The following is a 25,187-nucleotide window of genomic DNA, read 5'->3' on the forward strand; positions in this document are numbered from 1 at the left end:
CACTGCACTCTAGCCTGGGCAACAGAGGGAGACTCTAACTCAAAAATTATATATTTCTGTATTTAACAGGACTATATTCTCATTCACTGCTGTATAAATAGAAATGTTGGAATTTTTTTCAAATTACTTAAGGTGACATAAAAGGAAATTTGGAGACTGCTACTTGTTGTCATTGATTGAGACATTAAATGGGTATTAGAACTAGAAAATAATGACAGATGCTCCCATATCCTACTATAACAGCTGCAGAGTGAAGAAATACTGACTGCATCTATATCTATGTAATCTCTTCCTTGCTAACAGTTACATAAAACACACAATACATCATTAAAGCAATCAAGACACTGTTTTCCTACTTGAGTGCTTGCATTCACTCCTAGTTCATAAACTAGAATATTTCCAAGCCCAATCTGTCTTGAGTTATATATTATTCACATAAAACTCAATGAAAACTAATACCAAGTACCCTTCTATATTGCTTCCAAGCTCCCTGTGACAGACTATAAATATGGGTATGAATTCTATATAATATATGCTTCCCTCTAATCAACTCTCTTAAGACCTACGAACACTTAAAAAAGGAAATTTCTGACGATATGCTATTTGTCTTGTCTTTCATATGGGAGGAACACAAAGGTATTAAGAAACTAAGCTAAAATGGAACTGAGATTTCCACATTTCCTTTCCTTTGCTTTTTTTTTGAGACAGGGTCTTGCTCTGTCACCAGGGCTGGAGCGCAGTAGTGCAATCTCAGCTCACTAGAATCTCCACCTCCCGGGTTCAAACGATTCTCCTGCCTCAGCCTCCCGAGTAGGTGGGATTACAGGTGTGCACTACCATGCCCGGCTAATTTCTGTATTTGTTTAGTAGAGACAAGGTTTCACCATGTTGGCCAGGCTGGTCTTGAACTCCTGACCTCAAGTGATCCACCCGCCTCCGCTTCCCAAAGTGCTGGGATTACAGGCGTGAGCCACTGTGCCCGGCTTACTCTGCTATTAAGCAGCAATTGCCCTTGAGTTCAGGTCTCAGTTGCTCTTCAGTTAATATTTCCATCATCTATCCATACAGAAAAATTTAGGAGACTAGTGGAGCACAGTGGCTTGTGCCTGTAATACCAGCACTTCAGGAGGCTGAGGCAGGTGGATTGTCTGAACTCAGGAGTTCCAGACCAGCCTGGGCAACATGGCAAGACCCCGTCTCTACCAAAAATACAAAAAAATAGCCGGGTATGGTGGTGTGTGCCTGTGGTCCCAGCTACTCAGGAGGCTGAGGTGGGAGGATCACTTAAGCCCAGGAGGTGGAGGCTGCAGTGAGCCAAGATTGCTCCACTGCACTCCAGCCTGGGTGACAGAGTGAGACCTTGTCTCAACGAGGAAAAAAAAAAAAAAAAAAAAGAAAAGAAAAATGTAGGAGACTGAAGAAAAAGCAAATGGCATATCCTTGAAACCATCTTCTTCCTCCTACCTCTTATCATTTACTTTGAAGAGGATGTGCACTTGGTGTTTCCTCTGAAGAACCTATGGTAATATAATTTCAAATTTCTCATTTAAAAATTTCATTATATTAAAGATATTTGTACAGCCCTCTGAAATTTATAGTGACAAGATTTAACCTACATTTTGTGAATGTTAGCAGCCCAGGTAATTAGGTACTGTGCAAAACAACTTGGGGCAAGCATATTAATATAAGAAAATGCAATCACCTACCATCTTGACATTCTCAAACTGGGGTACATGGGGTGATGATCTTGGGTCTAACAGTAGGGACCTTCACACCCAAAGCAGAGAAACACACCCACCAAGTTTTCTTCAAAATTCCATATAGCAACTGTGACAGAATTAAATTGTGAAACAGCACTCACCTTGTGCTACTGTTGACATGACCACAGATGGTGTAGAGGACACCACAGCTGTTACTGCAACTGTATTAGGAATAGGTGATGGTGTAGAACTGCTGCTGCCACTGCTGCTATTACTGACCAGAGAGGACTGTGAAGCAGTTATAACAACTGGCGGCTTCTGGGTTGTAGAAGCAATGACTGATGTTGGTACAAGCTTAGTGACTGCTGCATAGTTATGGGATTTGGAGAGAATGTTGGGCACGAAGGTTGAGCTTGGTGATGTGGTGACTATAATAACCTAAGGAATAAAAAATAAGTTATTTTTATGTACCCACTAAACTACTAATGTATCTAGACTCACAGTTAGTTATATACAATTTAAAAATAGCTTATGAAAAATGAAGAAGCAATTCAACAGAGAATATACAACTAAAAATATATTAAAATTTTCCTTTACTAGTAATCATCAAAATGCATTTAAAAGCAACAATTTTACAAATCAAATATTTTAAAAGATAACATCAATGCTGTATAAGATACAGGAAAGTAGACATTTCAGCATACTACTTAGGGAGTATAAATTGGCACACTCTTTCTAGAAAGTAATTTAAACATTCATTCATTTATAAATATTTATTGAGCACCTACTATGTGCCAGGCATGGTTCTAGACGCTGGAGAATAGAAGAATGAACAAAAGAAACAAAGTTGATACCTTCAAGTAGCTTACATTTTAGTAGTGGGAGAGAAATAAACAGAAAAGTAAGTATATGTCATGCAGAGACAAATGGAAGAGACAAAAAAGTATGGTAGGAGAATAAAGAATGATGGGAGCACTGTATGATTTTTTAAGTAATATATTCAATAAAGACCTCTCAGTAAGGTGACATATGAGCAGAAACCAGAAGGAAGTAGGGATATGAACCACGGTGCTACCCAGAAGATCATCCATCAGCACAGGGAGCAGTAAATACAAAGGCCCTAAAGCAGAAGCAAGCTTGGTATGTTCAACAAACTTCAAAGATCTAGTGAATGGGATAGAAATGTATAGAGTACAAATTAGTAGTAGACAACTGCAGAGAAGTAATGAAGGACTAAACCATGTAAGAGCATGTTGACAGTATATACCCTTTATATGATGTGACGAAAAAGGTACTTTCTCTCTGAGGTCTTCTGTCCAAAAACCCATAATCGTAGTCTAATCATGAGAAGAACATCAGACAAATGCTAACAGTTGGGGTATATCTACAAGATACTTGACCAGTACTCCTCAAAACTGTCAAGGTCATCAAAAAAAAGGAAAGTCTGAGAAACTTGCACAGTAAAGAGGAATCAGGAGGAGCCTAAGGAGAAATAACAACTAAATATAGTATGGTATCCTGGAACAGAAAAAGACAATAGGTAAAAACCAAGGAAATATGAATAAACCATGGACTTAATTAACATTAATGCATTAATACTGTTCATTAGCTGTAACAATGTATCACACCAATGTAAAATGTTCAGAATAAAGGAGACTTCCCAGGAAGTTGGTAAAAAACAAAAAGAATGAGAAAACTGGGTGCAGAGTATATGAGAACTCTCTGTACTATCTTCTCAATTTTTCTGTAAACCTAAAACTGTTTTAAAAAATAAAGTCCATTTAAAAAAAAATCATTACTCTACCTGTTAGGTAAAAAGTACAGTAGGGCAATGAAGTTTGAAACAGGGAGACAAATTAAGAAGCTCCTGTAATAAACCAGGCAGGGATGATGGTAACCAAAGTATTTGTGGTGGAAGAGGTAAAAAGTGAACAGATTCTGAATACACTGCAAAGGTAAAGCCAACAGGATTTGCTTGTATGTTGATATGAAGAATGGAGAAAAAGAGAGGCAGGAAAGAGATGTCAAGGTTTTGCCAGTATAACTAGAAAACTGTAGATGATTTAGCGACAAATCATTCCAGACAGAGAGAATAGTATGAAGGAAAGGACCTACAGTCAGAAGTAGCTTGATAAATTTAAAAACAGAAAAGAAAGTAGTGTAGCAAAAAGCACATAGGGCAAAGAGGAGTTGGAAAAGTAAGCAGAGGCTACATCAAATGCAGAATTTAGATTTTTATACTAAGTATAATAGAAAGCCACATGAAGATTTTAAGTAGGAAGAAAAACAAAATTTGATGTATATTTTAAAAGATCGCTCTAGCTGCTATATGATAACAGGCAAGAGGGGAAGCAGTGAGACCAGTTAAACTATTGCATCAGACCAAGCAAAAAATGATAGAGGCTGCCTGCACTGGAGTGTTAGTAGCAGAAACAAAGAGAAGTGATCAGAGTCAGATTATTTTGAAAAGTAGAGAGAATAGGATTTGTTGATGAATGGAAATGGCAGGGATAAGGAAAAGAACAGAATCAAGAATAGCTCCTAGGGCTAATATGTATTGGCTTATTTAAATCTCCCAACAATTCTATGATATGTGTACTATTATTATCCCCATTTTACAAATGAGAACACAAAAATTATTTAGAAGTCTGTAGTATCACATTTTTATTCTGGCGTGGTATAGTAAAACCCAAAACAGAGCAGATTATCTCCTTCTTCTTTAAATGAAATTATTTGTACCTATCTAGAAAAGAAAAGCTGTTTTGAAAAATCTAAAGAATTTAAGGGAAAATTCTTTTTCATTTTTATATCACTTCTAAAGAAGGCCAGAAGTTAGTCAGTCAAAATTTACTGAATACATCTGTACTCAGGACCTACATCTCAAAGAAGCTCTGACCATAACATTGTTATTATATACTTTGAGTGTTACAGAGAATTACCAGATATAAGTATTTATCCAGTGTTACAGAGAATTACAAGATATAGGTACTTGTCCATTACTTTAAGGAGTTTGTTAGTTAATTATTTGAGGCATCAAGAAAGATACATAAGATCAGCAAACACCTATATAGAGTCAACCCACATATTTATAGATAGACTTGATCACCAAACACCTATATAGCATTATTAGAAAACAACAATCAACCATGATACAAACTGAGAAGTAGACCAATATGGCAAAAAGACCACAAGCTTAAATGAACCTGCACTTAGATCCTGCCTCTGCCACTTAAAAATGGCAGGCCCCTAGACATGTTGGAATCTCTGGGCTCCAATTTTCATCTATAAAGTGGGGATAATAATACCTACCATGCAAAGTCATTACAAGGATTAAACGATATAATGATGTTAAGCATCTGACATAGTGCTAGGCACATAGCAGGTTGTCAATATTTGGCAGTCAACAAATGGTACTTATTAGCAGCTTATTACTACTACTTAATAAATGTGAAAAGGGTATCAGTAAAGGCATTATACATCAAATCAATCTGAAAATGTATTTCAATATACTTTGTTTCACTTAAAACTTTTCTTATCTTTTTTCCCAAATTCTGATACTTCTGAGAATCCAAAGAATTCACAGCTGCTGCCACAGCCAAACCATTAGACTAGTAATGGCAATTAGGGTTCACTTTTGCCAGTTCTGAACTAATTGTAGTAGCTTCCTGGAGCACAATGCTTATAAGGACTCTGAGGCCCAGATAAGAATTCACCAAGCCTTAGCAGGAAAGTATGCCACAGTTAATTAGCAATGTCTGTCATGGGCAAGGGCAAGGGAAGCTTTCACACTTGTACCAAATATTTGCAATTTCAGAATTAGAGTATACATGTAGGCTTTAACATTAAGACAAAACCTCAGCAAAATGAATCTAGAGTCTTTAAGAGCATATTTTAGGTTACAGATACAAATGATAAAATCTATTTTGAGATTTCAGCCTGCAAGATGATTTCTGATCTGAAAAGAAGTTATCCTTCATTAGAGATCCACCTTGGAGGAAACCTACTTGTACTTTAAAGTTACTCATTACAACAGGGGGAAGTATAGGAGTTTAAAACCAAGTGAACCAAACAGTGTTTATTCAGGCCATAATTCAAATTACTGACCTTCTAGCACTCACAAAAACTCCTTAAGAGTGCTGGGACTTGCACCCTAAGGACAAAATGAAAAATATCAATCAAGCACATGAAGGCATAAAGCTAAATTCTGCTGCTCTGATATATAAGTGCTGCATCAATGTTATATTTAAAATGAAGGCACCACATTAACACAGGTGGAAATGTGTCTACCCTGAAAATATATTACCTATTTGAATTTGAATAAAGTCCACAAATTCATAAATAATTATACTTAATATAAAAATCACTTCACCTACAATAATTCCTAAGTTGCCTTATACAGGATTTGTGACAAATCCAAACTGAATGCAATAATGGCAACAGCCTTGGATAGATTTCAGAAAAATCCAATTACCCAAGCAAAAGAAAAACATAAAACTCCAAGAACATTTTTTAGTCCTACCCGTATCAGCTTGTCCACAAAATAATAAAAGTAATGGCATTGAGTACACAAGAAGTAAAAGAGCACAGTTTTACATCTGGAACATAGTAGGTGCTCAATAAATATTTGTGGAATGAATGAGTCTTATTTTTAATTTAATTTATTTTAAACATTTGTTTTTTTTAACCATAGTAAGCCAAATCTAAGGTTCTGAACCTGAACTCTCATGGTATGGCTCATATATAACTTGGGAGATAAATATGCCCTCTTTTAAACATCACAAGCCTGAAAACCTCAACTAGCCATTCTCAATTGAAAATTCAGAAGAAAAAATAAAAATAAATATATGATAAAGTCAATGAACTTAAAAAAAGTTCACAAACTTCACTGAGTCTTCATCTACTACACGTATTTTTAGCTAAGTCTACCAAAGAAGACTGAAAAGTTAATAGTGTTAGGTGACATTTACTGAGCACTCACTGTATGTATTATGTTAAGTTTTTTTTTTTTTGAGACGGAGTTTAGCTCCTGTTGCCCACACTGGAGTGCAATGGCACAATCTCGGCTCACTGCAACCTCTGTCTCCCAGGTTCAAGCGATTCTCCTGCCTCAGCCTCCCGAGTAGCATGTGCCACCACGCCCAGCTAATTTTGTATTTTTAGTAGGGACAGAGTTTCTGCATGTTAATCAGGCTGGTCTCAGAACCCCTACCCTCAGGTGATCCACCTGCCTCAGCCTCCCAAAGTGCTGGGATTACAGGTGTGAGCCACCACACCCGGCCTATGATCATCTTTATTTTATAAAGAAACAGGCTCAAGGGAGGTAGCTAAGCCAGTATTGGAACCAGATACATTTATTCGTTCATTAATTAATTTACTCATTCAACAAATATTAATTAGCACTTACTACATGCCAGGTACTATTCTAAATACTAGGGAATACATTGAAGAATAAGACAAGTCTCTACCCTTAGCAGCTTATAGTCCCTGGGAGAAATAGAAGATAAACAACTTTGTAATATAATATCAACTAGTTATAAGTATAATGAATAACAATAAAACAGAGTACAGGAATAGAAGGATATGGATGGAAGGTAGGTACTCTTTTAGCTACAGCTTTGCTTTACTACTTCTCAAATACTAAATTAGAAGACTAGACAAGAAACGGGTAAGAAAGAAAAATTACTGAGAAAATAAGATCCAGCAACAAAGGCAGTAAAAGCATTACAGTAAGTAGACTTAAAAATTCAGGGCACAGCAGACTGATGCCACCTAATATAGGGCCAGCTTAGAAAGCAATAACTATAATAGCATATAAAAAGTGACATTGAGAAAGATTATCTTGGGGTCATCAAATAAAAATGTAAAAATTATCCTCAGTATAAAACTTAAGAAGTCATCAAAAATAGTTAATTTCTATATATGAAGGGATATGCTTCAGTGAACTGATGAATTCATTTATTTGGAACAGCTCATTAATCAACAGTGTAAATAAACAAAACTCTACATTCCATAAAATGCCTGCAAGGGAAGGAACTAACAATTGTTGAATACATACCTTATGTTGCTCTTTAAATATCCAATCTCACTTAATCCTTGCAATAATGTCCTAAGATGACATCATTCTCATCTCATAAATGAGTGAACAGATTTAGAAAGACTAATTTATTTAGGTCATACTAGAAGAGCTAGGGTTCTAACCCAGGACTCTTGACTCTCGAAGTTTTTGTTTGATTCTAATACCATACCATAATCTCTCATCTTCAGACTGAAAATAGAATTACATCCCACAGATCAGCTCATTATCACTTCTAGTTAGTAATAATGATAATTTTTAATATATTATATAATGACATTTTTGCAGGAAACTCGAGGAGGTTCTTTAAGGGGAAGTTATCACAGGAGTGAAGATTCAAAGGTTGAAAGACCATACACTGAACACAGAATTTACCTCCACTCCTTCCCCAAAATCCCTCTAAAACATCATGAAGGGATTTTTTTTTTAAAGGGAAAAGGCACATAAACCTGTAAGGTCAAAACAAAAAGGAGACAACAGCTATAAAGTTTGGAAACTGAAAAACAGACAAATAAGAATGGATTAAGCATATCTAAGAAAGTAAAAACCTAAGGCAGTAAACAGTAACAAAAAATAAGGCAACCTGCATTTGTGAGCCCCAGAAAGACTCAGGAATTGAGAACACCAGATACTTCTGAAGTGGGGATAAACACGCAACTAAAGAGAGGAAAATTAGTTGAAAATCTGTTTCAGAACCATTTCGATCCCTAGTTATTCTCCCCCATCCTAAGGGAAGGCTAAGAATTTACTGTCATGAGGGAGATTGACAAAGAAATCTAATGACATCAGGCACATCTAGGGGGCCAGGTACTATGCTAAAAACAGAGGAGATAAGTGAAGTATATATATCATGAATGGTGAGCCCACCCAGCCCTTTCCCTCTATTTAACCCCCAAACAAAACACTGCCACCCAGGGTTATATTACTCAAGGCAGGAGACTGGGATATTTCTGAACAATCCTACCAGTCCAAACAAAAGCCCTAAAGACAGTGACAAATGGTGGAGGTAAAGGGGTAATGGATGCTCCTGAACAAAATAGTCCAGCTAGGTCAATTTACGATGAAAGTCACCAGTCAGCACGTCCCACCCATACACACAGTTTTCTGTCACCTTTTTAGTGCCTATTTTCATTCGTAAGCAGACAGCCAGACACTTAAGAAAACTAAATAAAAGAGATCAAAACAAATAGATAAAAGGAACTTACAGAGAGAAAATGAAAGAAGAAAACATTTAAAAAATTGTCATGAATCTCATTAGGTAAGAGAATACAATGCTTCTATGAAAGAGTAGGATGCTTTTTTTTTTTAAAGGAACTTTGAGAGAAAAAGAGTTACTAGAAATTTAAAGTATGAGAGCAAAAATGAAAAACTCTATAAACGTAATGAAAAATAAAATTAAATGATAAAGAAAATAAAAATACTGAACATTTACTACGTGCAAGGCTGTAACAATTTTTCATATATTATTTCATGTATTTACACCCAAAAATCCTATAAAATAAATACATTGTTTTCTCTGTTTTATAGGTGAGAAAACTCGGGTAGAGAGCTTAGTTTTCCCACAGTCACGCAGCTAGTAAGTGGCAAAAGCTGGGATCTGAATCCAAGAAGCCCAATTCCAAAATACAGGCTTTTTCCATTATATTAGAGTAGGAAAACAATGCAAACAAATGGAAAATGGAAATAAGAAAGATAAATAGATCAATCCAGGCAGTTCAATAGGCAAATAACAGGTGATCCAAAAAGAGAAAACAGAGACAAATCAAATAAATAACTCAAGAAATGTATCAGAATTGAAGGACATAAATATTCAGAATAAAAGGGCCCACTGAGTATACAACCTAATGGATGAAATAAAGACCCACACCAAGGAACATTACCTTGAAATTTCAGAATTCTGAAAGTTACAGAAAGTTTGTAAAGAGAAAAACAGTATCTGAAATTAGAATGGTACTAGACTTCCCAAAATCAATAATGGAAGCCGGAAGCCAACAGAACAACAACACCTTCAAAAATTCACAGGGAAAATGACTTCCAACCTAGAATACTTTCCCTAGTTAAACCATAAAAAAAGTGGGAAGGTAGAATAAAGAAATTTGCAGTCTACCATGCAAGGTCCCCAAAAATTTACTTTCCATCCACCCATACACCAGGTAGCTACTAGAGGATATGCCCTAGCAAAATGAGCAAAGAAACTAACAAAGAAGATCAGAATGATGGTTAAAGAGAGATCCCAGAAATATAGGTGTGCAACAAGCCTAGAGAGCCATTATGGTCCATCCAGATCAGTGTGGGAAGACAGAGGGGTCCAAAAACATGAAACTGACAAAATACTAATGACTTCAACATATTTAGAGTTTAGGAATGAATTAATAACAGCATACAAAGAATTCAAAAAAAAGATAATAGAAGTTACTCACTTAATTATATCCTTCCTTTCTTCTATGAAACACCTGACAACTTTACTACTTTGGCAAATTAAAATCTGAGTTGCTACAGGGAAGGTCATACAATATAGGTTAAAATTTTTTTTCTATTTTAAATTTTTTCCAAATAGGATTACAACTATAAAATAGAGCACAATTCTTAGAAGAGATTCGGCTAACTGTGTCATATTAGGCAAGTCATTTAACATCGCAAAGCCTCATCTGCAAAAGTGAAATAATAATACCTATCCCAAAGCCTTATCTGGAGAATTAAACAAAGTAAAAGATGTGAACATCCCCAGCATAATGCCAAGCACATAGTAAGCACTCAGTGCATGTTTATTAAATCTGAATCATACTGTCTGAAAGAAACAATTGGCAGGCAGAGACTCCCTCCACCACATACCTTCTGTGTTGTTGTGTTTGTTGTCTGTGTTGACGGTTTAGTGAAGGTTATTTTCACAGGAGACATGTGGGGTGGTAAGGAGTTGGCAATGCTCTGCATGATGTTGCTCATCTTGGGACTACCACTCACAGGCACAGTGATCGTCTTTGAGACTGGAACAACGGCCTTTGGAACTTCCTTTAGAACAACAGGAGAGGAGCTGGAAGAGTTTGTTCGCCTTCGTTTTCTGGGTTTTTCATCTTCATCTGAACAGCTTACACCTGAAGGGCAATGACAATACTGCTATATGTATACCAAACAAATCTTGCATTTTACACTTTATTTTTAAAACCTTTATATCATCCTTGTCCTCTCTCTGTCTTACACCATTAGCCAATAAGTTCTATCAATCCTCCCTCAGAGAAGTGGTCTCTCAATGCCTTCCCTCCTTTCTTTTAAGACAAAGTCTCACTCTGTCACCCAGGCTGGAGTGTAGTGGTGTGATCTTAGCTCACTGCAACCTCTGCCTCCCAGGTTCAAGTGATTCTCCTGCCTCAGCCTCCCAAGTAGCTGGGATTACATATGCCTGCCACCACAGTCAGCTAATTTTTATATTTTCAGCAGAGACAGGGTTTCACCATGTTGGCCCAGGCTGGTCTTGAACTCCTGGCCTCAGGTGATCCTCCCGCCTTGGCCTCCCAAAGTGCTGGGATTACAGGTGTGAGCCACCGTGCCTGGCCTTCCCTCCTTTCTTTAAACCTATGGCCATGTCAGGCCTTCTTATCTCCTGCCAGTATCTTAGCAACAATCACCTAAAAGATGTCCATGCTTCCAGTCTGTCCACTTCTATCTACCCTCAATCCTACTACCGGTTGCAAAATTTCACATCTAATCATGCGTATGCACTGCCTAAAATCCTTTAGTAGTTTTTATCTCCCTACAAGATGAGGCACAAAATCATTACCATATCATTCAAGACTCCATATCTTTCCATGAACACAATACCTGTTACATCCAACCCCATGTACCCCTATAATCTTGGGATTCTGAACTGCTCACCATTCCCCAAAGCCACCTTAACCACATTCTATCCATCTCTGAGTATCCATATACATTGCTCCTTGGGGAACACCACCTACCATCAATGACCTCTTCATCATTCTGCAATCATCATCCTACAAGCCATCTCCTTAGTGAAGCTTTCCCTTATTCCTCTAAGCAAAGCTAATCCACCTCTCTCCTAAGCTGTACCACTTACCAGATGGCAATGTGATTGTCTACATATCTCCCATTAGTAAAGGGCTCCCAGAGGGTAATGACTAAGTCTTATTGGTTTGTTTCCCCAGTATAGTGCCTTGCACATACAAAGTTAGGTAAATAAACAATTATATCCCAAACTAATGTTGTTGGTATGACTTCTGAGCATAAAGCAATAATCTTCCTGTTACTTAAAACTACATATTATGTGAAATAGTTTCTTCATGTTTGAGATGCACTTTCAGTATTTTACTTACTTATTTATTTATTTATTTATTTATGAGATGGAGCCTCACACTGTTGCCTAGGCTGGAGTGCAGTGGAGCGATCTTGACTCACCACAACCTCTGTCTCCCAGATTCAAGTCATTCTCCTGCCTCAGCATCCTAAGTAGCTGGGATTACACGCACCCGCCACCACACCTGGCTAATTTTTTTGTATTTTTAGTAGAGACGAGGTTTCACCATGTTTGCAAGGCTGGTCTCAAACTCCTGACCTCAGGTGATCCGCTCGCCTCGGCCTCCCAAAGTGCTGGGACTACAGGCATCAGCCACCATGCCTGGCCTAGTGTTTTCTTTTCTTTTCTTTTCTTTTCTTTCCTTCCTTCCTTCCTTCCTTCCTTCCTTCCTTCCTTCCTTCCTTTCCTTCCTTCCTTCCTTTCCTTCCTTCCTTCCTCCCTCCCTCCCTCCCTCCTTCCTTCCTTCCTTCCTTCCTTCCTTCCTTCCTTCCTTCCTTTCTTTCCTTTTCTTTTCTTTTAAGATGGAGGCTCACTCTGTTGCCCAGGCACAATCTCAGCTCACTGCAACCTCTGCCTCCCAGGTTCAAGTGATTCTCCTGTCTCAGCCTCCCAAATAGCTGGGATTACAGGCGCCCACCACCACACCTGACTAGTTTTTGTATTTTTAGTAGAGACAGAGTTTCACCATGTTGGCCAGGTTGGTCTCAAACACCTGACCTTAACTGATCCACCCACCTCAGCCTCCCAAAGTGCTGGGATTACAGGCGTGAGCCACTGAGCCCGGCTCCAGCCTAGTGTTTTAAAAATGATCAAAAAGTAGGTCTTTACAGTTATTTTAAAAGACCACCTTGGCTAAATCCACAGAAATCAGACATAAATTTAATTAATAGTCCTAGATTCTGCATTTTTTCTTTATGAACTAAAGCCTCAACTGTTTTTGTAGACTTTTTAAAAATCAAGTGAGAAACATGAAACATAGCAACTTAACATAGAAAATCTCTGCAGAGCAGACATAAACAATTATATAGCATGATTCATGAAATTAGTAATAAAATATAACCCCTACACCTTCAATTTTTTAACTCTTAAACAGGGCCGACAAAGACCTAGAATTGTTCCTGTCTAAAACAGCAAACTTTACCTCTAAGTTACAAAGAAATCAAGTTTATAACTATATTGAGAAAAATGAAAATCAAATATTAATCACCTCCAGTTGATAGGAAAAACAAAGCAAAAAATAAAATTTAAAAAGATTCTGGCTTCCTCAGTTTCTGTCTCTCACTTCCTCTCTCACCATGGGATCTCTCTGCATACACCTGCTCTCTTTCCACTTTCTGCCATGAGTTGAAGCAGCATAAGATCCTCACCCAAACTTGGACTTTCCAACCAGCAGAATCGTGAGCCAAATCAACCACTTTTCTTTTTTTTTTCTTTTTTTTGAGACAAAGTCTTGCTCTGTCGCCCAGGGTGGAGTGCAGTGGCGCAATCTTGGCTCACTGCAACCTCTGCCTCCCGGGTTCAAGCAATTTTCCTGTCTCAGCCTCCCGAGTAGCTGGGACTACAGGCATGTGTCACCACGCCCAGCTAATTTGTTGTTGTTGTTGTATTTTTAGTAGAGATGGGGTTTCGCCGGGTTGGCCAGGCTGATCTTAAACTCCTAACCTCAGATGATTCGCCGCCTCGGCCTCCCAAAGTGCTAGGATTACAGGCATGAGCCACCGTGCCTGGCCCCTTTTCTTTATAAATTAAAAAATACATATATAAAGCAACATTGTCTTAACAGAAATTAAAAACAAAAAAATGAACAAAAAATGAACAGGACACCAAACTGTTTCATAAGGTAGAATCAAGGAATTAAAAACTACAAACAAAAGAAACTTCAAAAATTACAGTCAATTAGAAATAAAGATAGGCTCTCTAGAATATTTCACTGAATATAACAGCTGGATAATACATTATATAAAATAATCTAAGAAAATACTACAACGATTATAGGAGAAATATTGAATAAATTACATAAGCACATTCCTTCAGTTTCTATTCACAACATTTCCATTTCATGACAATCAAAAAAGTGAATTCTTAAGGATAGCACAGTTCAAAGGCAGATTACCCACAGAGAACGAAAATGAAGTCACTTCTCAAACCCCAGAACTGACTAAAAAAGCAATATATACCTAGTCACATGTAAAGAAAGGAATCCTTTAAAATCTTCAAAAACTAACCTACTAACAGCTAGTGGACCAATGATTTAATCCAGGAAGGCAGGTCTAATCAGAGCCTAGACTGCAGCATTTAGCCAAGACGGCCCTGATAACACTGAGAGTATCACTTACTTTTGACATAAACAGTACTTCCACTTGGCAAGACAACTACATTGGAGGCAGGACTGGCAGGTCTTGGAGACTTAACCGTTGCTATGCTGCCACTTGGAACAGGGGTAGAGGTTGGGGTTGACGTGGTACTTGTGTAGGAATAGCAAACCACTACTGAAGGAACGATAAAAAAGTTTGCTGTTAACTTTCACCAAAACTGTCCAGGCATACAAAAAAATTATTTTTATTGCAGGCCAATTTTAACATTTTCATGTGATCAGAAGTCAGAGGCCAGTACTAGGTATTAGGTCCACAGATTAAAAGGCATTAATAACCTTTCCTGAAAATTATCACTTAAATAGATTTTTCCCAAGTATTTAACAGCTTGTCTACAGGTGACATTGCCGACGGAGAAAAACACAGTTACAAAGAAATAAAGTTTAAAATTATACTGAGAAAAAATGAAAATAATTTTCACTCATGGCAGGAGTCGGACAACAGGCACTTACTTGTATTCCCTTTTAATACTAATAGCAGCACCAATGATATGGGTGGATAATTTTCCCCTAACCTTAGCAATTTCCAACGTGGCCACTAGGGAACAATCAAGGTAACGTTCTTTTCTATAAATCAACTCATTAGTCATTGCCATCCAAGCAGCACAACTCAACTAAAATAATGACAACATCATATTTCAACCTATCATTCAACGAAGGGATACAGCTAAACAACAGTAAGAATAGGTTATAGGCACCATTTATTGAGTACCGCACACTAAATCCTTTCCATACATCTTCACTAATTCTCACAATATCGCATTCTCATTTTAAAGATGAGGAACCCAAGGCTCACAGAAGCTCAAACTTGCTGGAGGTCATACAGCTAGGAAATGACAAATTAAGATTCAAACATGGATTTGACTAGTGGAAACTCTATATTCTTTCCACTCTACCTGAGAGCCAGTAGATGGAAGAACTCGATGGAGGCCAAGTTTATACACTGTCTTCCTCCAATTATACCTTTTCTCACCCTAAAACAGAGCCTGTCATGCATAAAAAGGGTGTCTTACTCTGTTCCATGGCCATTGCTAGGTAAGCAAAGACAATTCCCCAGAGTAACCTGACAAATGCACTGTTTTTAGGGTCATTGTCATGCAACAACAAACTAAATTACTTGAGTCAATCCAAATATGCTCTCCCAAATTTAATATTACTCTTGGTGGCCTCTAGAGAATTGGAGGATTTTTAAAGCATGTGTCAATTACTAGATAAATAATGATAAGAAAACCCTTCTGCCAGGGAATGGACTCAGCACATTCATTAACCAGAACAAAGAAGTGGCATATATCACTGATTCCAGAAAATGGAAACAGCTTTATTTTCTAAAGCTATCAGTTCAGAATCATTTTTTAGTAGCTAAATGACTTCTGTTACCTTATTTATTTTCTAATGTCATCCATTAAGGCCTTCTATTCATTTTTAACAAGACACACTGATATCAAAAATCCATTCCAAGGTTTTTGCAATTTTGATGATTAACGTAATTCACACCTTCGACAAAAGGGAGACCTAAATTTTGTCTAAGACTAAAAACCTGGCAGTCTAATTTCAGAATTAGAGTTTCCTACTATGTTTCATAACCTTTAAACGCTAGAATAAAAGTAGATGAAAAATAAGACAACTTTTCTTGAAATTTTCTTGAAGATTCTAAGACAAGTAATCTCTAATACAGGCATATTTTTCTACTCACCTTCCTTGCTTCCTGTTTCTGCAGGCACTGGAAGAGATGCATTATGCTGGATAGCTGCATTAGCAACAGCATTAGCTGTTACAGTAAAGGCGGTTTGGGGAACGAGCCGGGGCATCAGTGGTACCAATCGACGACCTTCAATGGACCATTCTGAAGAGCTATTAGGTCCAGACATACTAAACAAAAAAGAAAGTGCTGCTACAAGGGTTTTCAATCACTAAAAACAAATCAAACATATATGCTCAAACATATATAACTTTTTAAATTATAAAAAGTGCCCTGAGTGAATAGGAGAGGCTTTATTTTAAGCAAGCAAGATCAAAATTATGAATAATTATAATTCAAGGAATGTCACACACTTAGGTTCTTACACAGTTTATTCTATAATCTGAATCTTATCACGAACATAACTGAAACTACAAGAAATCTTACTATGCCTTCTAAATAAATATCGGCCTTGGTTTCATTAACTTAAATCTGCTATCACTAATGAAAACTAGTTATTTCAACCAATTTTTAGAACTTAATTTTATAATTAACACAAGAAAGTAAAAAGCACTTATAATTTTAAAAGTCAGATTTTCCTAATTAAGGATGGAATTCACTGAACCTTTTGAAAATTATCCAACTGCCTGCATGGCCAGAGGTTCTAAGGCTTTCAAACAAGAGAAACTGAGGCAGTAAACGAGGGAGCCTAAGTAGAAAAGAACAGAAGAGTGCTGTATATATAACCGTATGTGTCACTGACAATATATTGTTATTATCCTTCCTGTTAAAAACAGACTAGATCTAACGACACTAGAAGAAACGCACCATTACTTGTATTTATTTATACCACCCTTCACTCTAAGAAGGAATTGAGACAATTGAACTCTCTCTCTAAGCAAACACCACTCTCAGTTTCTCTACCCTAAATTCCTTGAGCAAATTTTATTCCAAGAATCCAACCAGAGGTTGGAATATCAAAAGGTAGTTGTATCACTTCTCTTAACTTGGCTCCATGAAAGACCCTGACTAATGATTAGTGCTGAAGTTTAAATTCACTCAGAAATAATCAATCTCTTCACTAAATCAGAAATATTTCTGCATTTGAAACCACAGGTTCTTCAAACTAACTTACAGTTTAAGACTCTGTATGTCCACCCATTCTCAGATTTAGATAAGAGTATAAAAGCCCTTGTTAGTGGGCAGTGGAAAAATGATAATGATAATAATGATAGTAATGATGATAGTTATCATTAAGCACTTATGTAAAGGATTGTTCTAACCATATTACATGTATTAACTCTTCAATCCTATAAATTTGGTAGTATTATTACCTCCATTTTACAGATGAGGAAACTGAGTCAGAGACATCGAATAACTTGCCTAAGGTCACACAACTAATAAATGTCTCCTTCGACCAGCGTAATCATACTACTGAAATTATTTGACAGATAAGTAGAAAGTATAAAATTTTTCAAATGGGTTTTGCCTTTGATGTATACCAATTAGATACTGCTGCTGAATTACTACCAACTTTCATTGAATGGAATAAATCACTTTTACAATTTAAGGATTTAGGTTCAGCTCAGAAAGGAATTTCTACGAGCCAATGAATCCAGTTGGATTACTATGGAAAATGTGTAAATTCCTTTATGGTTTAACACAGTCCTACCTAAGACCAAGGAAAGGGGAATTCCTAAAACTTCAGTAACACTCACAAATTTGTTATTATATAATCCCCAAGTTGATGCTACTTTTGAAACAAAGAATGGTACAAACAAGAAAGAGATAGAAAAACTAATTGTTAGAGGAAAAAATTCTAAAAGCTATTCAGCATATTCTTGGCTTACTTTTATTTTGCTATCAGTTTATTATATCACTAATAAGCTTGCTTGGTGAGAGTTTACCACACAAATTAAGTGACATCTACACTTACCTGGTGCATTGTTTAAGCAGTGGCAGAAATTATGGAAGATTAATAATTTGAAGAACATGAACATATGCTACTGAAAAGACAAAACTTGCAGTGCAAAAGACACAACTGCAACTTTTAGAAAGATCTATAAATCTTCCAAATTTCTACTCATGCAAACATGCTCAAATTTGAGTGAAAAATTAAGTATCATGTTAGAATTAGATCAGAAATTCCTATTTGCTTAGTAATGAAGATGTAAGTGTAAATATGCATTAGTTACACAAGTTATCTAAACTAGATTTTACAGACTAAACATCTTCCTGGAGGGCTTCACTGAGATACTTTAGTGTGAGTATAAGAATGTCTCTCTATTTACACTAAGTATGATAGGGGAAACCTTGCTCTAGTCCCTTTTCTGAGAAATCTAAGATTATACTAATGAAACTACCTTGGCCCACATATCCTTTGGTGTATAAGGCACCAGTAAGAAATCCTCATCCTCACACAGAAACTGATGCATTATCCTGTGAATGTCTGAGTGATGGGGAAAGGATTAGGGGAGCAGAAATTCCAGATAGACACTTTCTCCTGAATCTAGAGACAACATGGGCAAGAGTGGTCCAATTAAAAAATCCGAAGCTCCTTGACATCCAAGGTGTTAATACTGTAACATTCTGATATAATTAAAAACTGAATTAAGAGTATCAAACTACTTAATAAGTGGCCTGGTGCCAAACAATAAACATGTGTTATGTTTCAAGCCACAAGAAAGGCTTTTCTTAGATCACAGATATCCCACTCGTTTTGTTTCCCCCTCCTTTGTGCTCAATCTTCTCAGCTTTCTCATCACCTTTCAACCACATTCCTTCAGGCCTAAACTCCTATTTTGAGTGGGGGGAGGGGAGGGGAGGGGAGGAGAAAGGGAATGCAGTCAGTTCAGGCGCATTCCTTTAGTTGTTTTTCTAGGCTTGGAGTATGAAGCTATAGATAATCTTTGGAACTAGGCTCTGTTGCTACTTCTGAGGGGAAGAGGGCAGAGGAGATGGAAAGAATGAGAGACCTATTCCTTCCTCACCAATCCCCACTCACTGACCCTTTGAGCTCAACAAGTAAATAAAACATCTGATCCAACTAAAACAATAATATATTAAAACAAGAATATAGAAAAACCTAAGAAGCTCAAAATTATACACTGAAGTAAATTCTTTTCAAAAAAATGAAATTTATGTATTAAAGAAATCAGAAAGGAGAGAAAAAAGAGGAAACACAGGCAGATAAAAGCCAACTCTCAATTATCCATGCTAATGGAGAGAGGAGGGAAAGGGAGAGGTTAAATAGATAAAGAAACTCATATATTATCCAAAAATATTTTGGCAAACACTTGTAAATTCTTCCACCAAACCTTTTCCAGGACAACTAACAAGTAGTAAAATGACTAATTAAAATTTTCACCTCCTCTCCCTTCCCACCCTCTGACTAGAGGTACTCCCAAGCAGCAAAATGGCTAAAGGGTGGGCAGTATTAGGAGGGGGAGGAGGGAAAGAGAAGGAAAGCAAGGGGCATGGTTAATTCATAAATGGAATAATGTGCCCCTGAATAATTGAGAGCTTCAATTTGGAAATAAATACAAGAAAAAGCCTGAAATAATAATAACCTATTTGCATACCTGTAACTTGGTCTTTCACCCAAATATAAGGATAAATTCATTCTTTAAAGGGGAAAAAAGGAAAAGGAGACTAAATAAATGTTATCCTTAAAGTATGAAACTGATGCATCAACTTACAACTAGTTGCCCCACAATACCGTTCCAATGCTTCTACAATACTAATTTGTTTCTAAGTGCCTCTAAATGCAAGCTAAGGTTTACTACTTTATTCTCTAGCACATAAATTTCCTATTACCAGTTCTCAAATTAGAATCTAAGCTCAGTTACCATTACTTCTAGAACACCCCAATTCAAAAGCTTAGAGCAAATTAAAGAAAGAACACATTGATTAATATTTGAGTGTTTCAACCATGTTAGCCTAGCAACTAGATTACTAAATGTCTCTAATGGAAAATTCTCAAATTTCTACAGTGCATACCTACCACCGAAGAATCTCAAAATTCCAGAATAAACAGCTCAACCTTCAAACTATGCTGTTGAAAAGGTAGCACCCCATTTTATGTTAACTAAAATGAGGGACAGTGAAGCACAAGATGAAGCTCTTTGGGGTCAATTCAAATATTGCCAATTGACTTAAATACAATGTTTAAGTTACCACACTATGGAAATGCACTGAATTTTTCCCTTTAGTTTTATTTAACATTAAAACATAAAAATAAAAAACAAATGAATTATACTATAACATATTTTATGAAATGTTTTATCATCTTGTATAAACATTTAAAGGCTAATTTCTGTTCCTTTGTATTCTTTAGGAGGCACTGTCTCCATACATACTCAATTAAGGCTTAATCCCTGCCCTCAATCCTCTACCACCCTCCACCCCTCCTCTTAAATAGTTATAATGATCAGAAAACAATTCGGTAAGAATCTTTAATCGTTTTATTTTTTTGGCTTTTTTAAAATAAATTAAGAGATGTTATATTCATATTTCTTAAAGACAGAACACAAATTTTACATTTTTTTCTGAATCTCAAAATACATGAAATAATGAGTCAGATATCAAAAAAGTTACAACGCCTATTTATAAGGTAATAACATATCAAATACCATAACCAAGAACCTCTAAAGGGCTTTCAATTTTAGGGGACACAATACTTTGTTACTGAACTTGGCCTCAAGTAAGTGAGTCATCTGCTAAATTGTGGTGATTTTTAGTTAGACAGAGATTACATTGTAACAGGATTTGACCTGAGTACTTAAAGCTTGCCTAACCAAATGCAAAAAAATATAACCAACTGAATAAACAGTTAATATCACTTTTACTGCTATGATCAGGATCCCTGAGTATAGAGATATTGTTACTTAAAAGACTCAGGAATCTGCTACACAATAGAAAGACTGTTTCAAAACTATGTTATACTATGTCATAAAAAAATCAGGGATGGTATGACTAATGGCTTACTTATGTGCAATTGTTGTTAACCGTTCATCGTTTACTGCTCTCCGAACTTCAGCACGGTGGCGTTCTGTTGAGATGCTATGAAGAAAAATAGCCATTATAGAACTCTGCCAAGCAGGCAGCTCTTTTCTATACTTTCATTAATGTTTAAGTCAACATTTTTGGGGGGAGAAGGGGGACAAGATTGCTTTGTGAAAAGATATAGACAGGAGTCTAATATATATCTTCAAAAGATATATATTAGAAAAGGATTAGAAAAGGATTCATACTAATTCTGTGTAACTTAAGAAATATTTAGTTGCAAATTAGAAATCATAGGAAGACAAATTCAGCCTGATATCAAGGTATTACTTCCAAATCTCAGAAATGTCAGACCATGGGTAAGATCAGCAGAGCTTCCTGCTATCTAAACATGCAAACAGATGCTGAATGGCTTCCTAATTGTGACTGCTGAGAAGAGGATTTTGTCACTTACAAGAAAGTTTTCTAAGGTCTTTTCTAAAGCTTAGGAGTCTATAATTTAATGTTCAATGAATATAATAAACAAATGGAGTGGCAAGATAATCTGTTTCCTGTGGCTATATGCTATACAACTTAACACCAGGGTAATATTCCTTTATTATTCAATACTTTAGCTGCATATCTTCTACACTACATTATGTTACCAATGGTAAAAATGTGCTTATATTAATCCTGATTAAACACATGTAAAGTTAATAATAGTAAACAACTTTTTAAAAGGTTATACCCATTCATAAATATTCAATAAAATGAATACCACTCTTCAAATTGTATTCCATACCATTTAAGCTAAATCTCTAATATGGACCAAAACAGAATTTTAAGCTAAATCTCTAATATGGACCAAAACAGAATTAAGAGGCTACAAAACAGAATTTATGAGAAATATAAACAACAAACAAATACAAATTGTTAACTATGAAGACAGTAAGATTGAGAATTTGGCTTAATAACATCCCTATATTAATGTTAAGTAACAGGAAGAGCCTCTTCCATATTTTCACTTAAAAAAGACTATGTTTAAGGCTATGACCACATAATCACTACCCATTTATATAAATTAAGGCATCTTCCTCACATCACCTCTTCCCTCCAACAAATGCCACTCTAGATCATCATATCCAATTACTGCTCTTCTTTCCTTCACCTATGTCAAAAGAACCTCCCTTACCCAGGTGGGCCAAAAGTAAGATAAACTGCCTTCAAGTCTTTCTGAAGAGTTTGCACGCTCTTCATTCTGGATTATATTCATTCTGGATTACACAATAAGTGGTAAGTTATACAATTTTCTGTAACAGAGCACACAACTGGGATGGAGTCTCTTAGCACCAACAATTTGAACACCTCTGTTCTTCAACTTAATTTGACAGTTACTTAATTTGAGAGTGATAAGTAATAAAATCCCTCAAAATGAAATTTCTAGGGTCTCACAAACATTTACAATAATTTACCTAAGAACTTTTGATAGTTCTCCAAGAAGATCTTTCTTTTCCTTGGTGAGATCCCCCTGTGCTCGAAGTGCACTGATAACTCCAGCATATGCCTCCAATTCTAGAAGAAGAAAATTATTTTATCAAGATAGGCCTTTAATATTTTAATACTATGGCTATGTATAGTGAAACTTCAGGGCAAAAAAACTAAAAATAATTAAATACAAATATTGTTTTAAATTCCTTTCAAAAATTTTATCTAATAACATTAAAATGTGACTTTTATAATTTTATATTTTGTTTTTCATTGCCTCACAGAACTCATGTATATAAAATGTTTCGGTAGAAAAGTCTAACAGTAGATATTTTGTTTCACACATTGTCACTAAAAAACATATAACACAAATGATACCAACAACTGGGAATAGGCACCAAGTGATGTAACAAGGCTGAGAAGTTTTCAGCATTACTAAAAGGTATGTTCATCAATCAACTCTTAAAATAATTCCTTAGGCTTGCCTAAGAATTCAAACTATATTCTACCTCCCTCCTGTGTAATTGAAAGTACTGTAAATAGTATGGAATGGAAAAAATATTGAAACAAAATATTCTGGCTCCAGCACTGCCACTTATTAGTTGTGTGACATTCAGCGAGTCTTTTCTCATCTCTAAACCTGTTTCCTTACCTAGAAGGGACTTTGTAGGTACCCTCCAGAAGTAAGATCCTCTGGCATCTATAAAAACTATCATCAAAATGACTAATTGGGAAACATAAACATGAAATGCTCTTGCAGCAACTAGGACATAATATACTGAATCCTAATACTAGACATCTTCATTTCACTCTCTCCACAGAAATAACCATTAAGAAATAAAACTGTCGGGCCGGGCACAGTGGCTCATGCCTGTAATCCCAGCATTTTGGGAAGCCAAGGCGGGCAGATCACCTGAGGTCAGGAGTTCGAGACCAGACTGACCAACATGGAGAAACCCCGTCTCTACTAAAAATACAAACTTAGCTGGGCATGGTGGTGGGCGCCTGTCATCCTGGCTACTTGGGAAGCTGAGACAGAAGAATCACTTGAACCCGGCAGGCACAGGTTGCAGTGAACCAAGGTGGCACCACTGCACTCCAGCCTGGGCTACAGAGAGAGTCCGTCTCAAAAAAAAAAAAAAAAAAAAAAAAAAGAAAGAAAGAAAACTGTCAGTCTCCAGGACTGATTAAAATATAAAACCAAAAGTCCCCAGTGGCCTCCAATGAACTATACATGCCTCTCAGTGTCGCCCTTGTATACTACCCTTGTGTAGTACCCTCCCACATTGACTCTAGTCTTGGCATATGACTTGCTTTGGCCAAGGGAACAACAGCAAACATGATGCAAACAGAAGCTTGCTAAGTACTTGCACACAGGGCCTTGCTCTTTAGGAACGAACTTTGAGATCACCAAGCTGTGAAGCCCAGAATGAAAAGCCACATGAAGAGAGAGTCCAGCTACCTTAGCTGAGCCTAGTCCCCATATAAGCTACCACTGAATACCTGAAAGGACTCAGACAAGGCCAACAACCCACAGAAAGGCAAGAAATAATAAAACAGTTGTTGTTTTAAACCATTGACTATGAAACAGATATATCTGAGCAAACCAAGAATGGTGGGAAATAAATGTCGAAACTAGAGTTGTTTTCATAGTCAAGTTATTATGAGTATTTGCTATTTGCCAATACCTGACACACAAGAGAAACTCAAAAACTGTGAGCCAAATAATCAACAAGTGCCCACAGACTAAGTACTACACCAATAATAAACTAATAGTCTCATTCAGTTGATATTATTCACTGTTCTGTCAAAAATAAGCTTTATGTAGAAGACTGGGCTGGGCTGCCTACCTTAAATATTTTTACATTAAATAGAAATGTCTGGCCAGGTCCAGGAACGGTGGCTCACACCTGTAATCCCAGCACTTTGGGAGGCCAAGGTGGGCAGATTGCTTGAGTCCAAGAGTTCAAGACCAGTCTGGGCAACATGGCAAAACTTTGGCTGTACAAAAAAAATACAAAAAATTAGCTGGGTGTGGCGGTACACACCTGTAGTCCCAGCCTCTCCGGAGGCTGACGTGGGAGGATCACTTGAGCCCAGGAAGTCAAGGATGCAGTGAGCTGTGATCATGCCACTGCACTCCAGCCTGGGCAACTGAGCGAGATCCTGTCTTAAAAAAAAAAAAAAAAAAAAACCTGGCCAGGCACCATGGCTCACATCTGTAATCCCAGCTCTTTGGGAGGCCGAGGCAGGATTGCTTGAGTTCAGGAGTTCAAGACCAGCCTGGGCAACATGGCAAGACCCCATCCCTACAAAAAATTTAAAAATTAGCTGGGGGTGGTAGTGCACACCTGTGGTCCCAGCTACTCAAGAGGCTGAGGTAGGAGGATCACTTGAGCCTGGGAGGTTGAGGATGTGGTGAGCCATGTTCACGCCACTGTATTTCAGCCTAGGTGACAGAGTAAGACCCTGTCTCAGAAAAAAAAAAAAAAGGAATGTCTGGTCCAACCAAATGACCCTAAGTTTAACATCCTGCATGTTCAACCTGTGTTGGATACTATGTAGACATTTCAATGGGGTGGTCACTCTTG

At 36.9% G+C, this 25,187-nt stretch overlaps 1 protein-coding gene across 13 annotated transcripts in view; it reads right to left on the reverse strand.

Annotated features, from left to right (window-relative positions):
• Positions 1–25,187, reverse strand: part of EMSY (EMSY transcriptional repressor, BRCA2 interacting) — a 109,618-nt gene that overhangs the window by 78,706 nt on the left and 5,725 nt on the right. For 6 of the 13 annotated variants that reach the window (XM_012506264.2, XM_030829199.1, XM_030829194.1 and 3 more), the window contains exons 3-9: positions 22,584–22,683; positions 21,115–21,189; positions 19,710–19,751; positions 16,144–16,319; positions 14,416–14,568; positions 10,606–10,865; positions 1,862–2,138 (exon numbers count right to left, since the gene is read on the reverse strand). In XM_012506264.2, the coding sequence (XP_012361718.1) occupies positions 1,862–2,138; positions 10,606–10,865; positions 14,416–14,568; positions 16,144–16,319; positions 19,710–19,751; positions 21,115–21,189; positions 22,584–22,683 (1,083 nt within the window). The remainder of the gene's footprint in view (positions 1–1,861; positions 2,139–10,605; positions 10,866–14,415; positions 14,569–16,143; positions 16,320–19,709; positions 19,752–21,114; positions 21,190–22,583; positions 22,684–25,187) is intronic. The other 7 variants (XM_012506260.2, XM_030829200.1, XM_030829195.1 and 4 more) reach the window with 5 other exon arrangements.

Source organism: Nomascus leucogenys, chromosome 15, assembly GCF_006542625.1.
Source record: "Nomascus leucogenys isolate Asia chromosome 15, Asia_NLE_v1, whole genome shotgun sequence".
NCBI lineage: Eukaryota > Metazoa > Chordata > Mammalia > Primates > Hylobatidae > Nomascus > Nomascus leucogenys.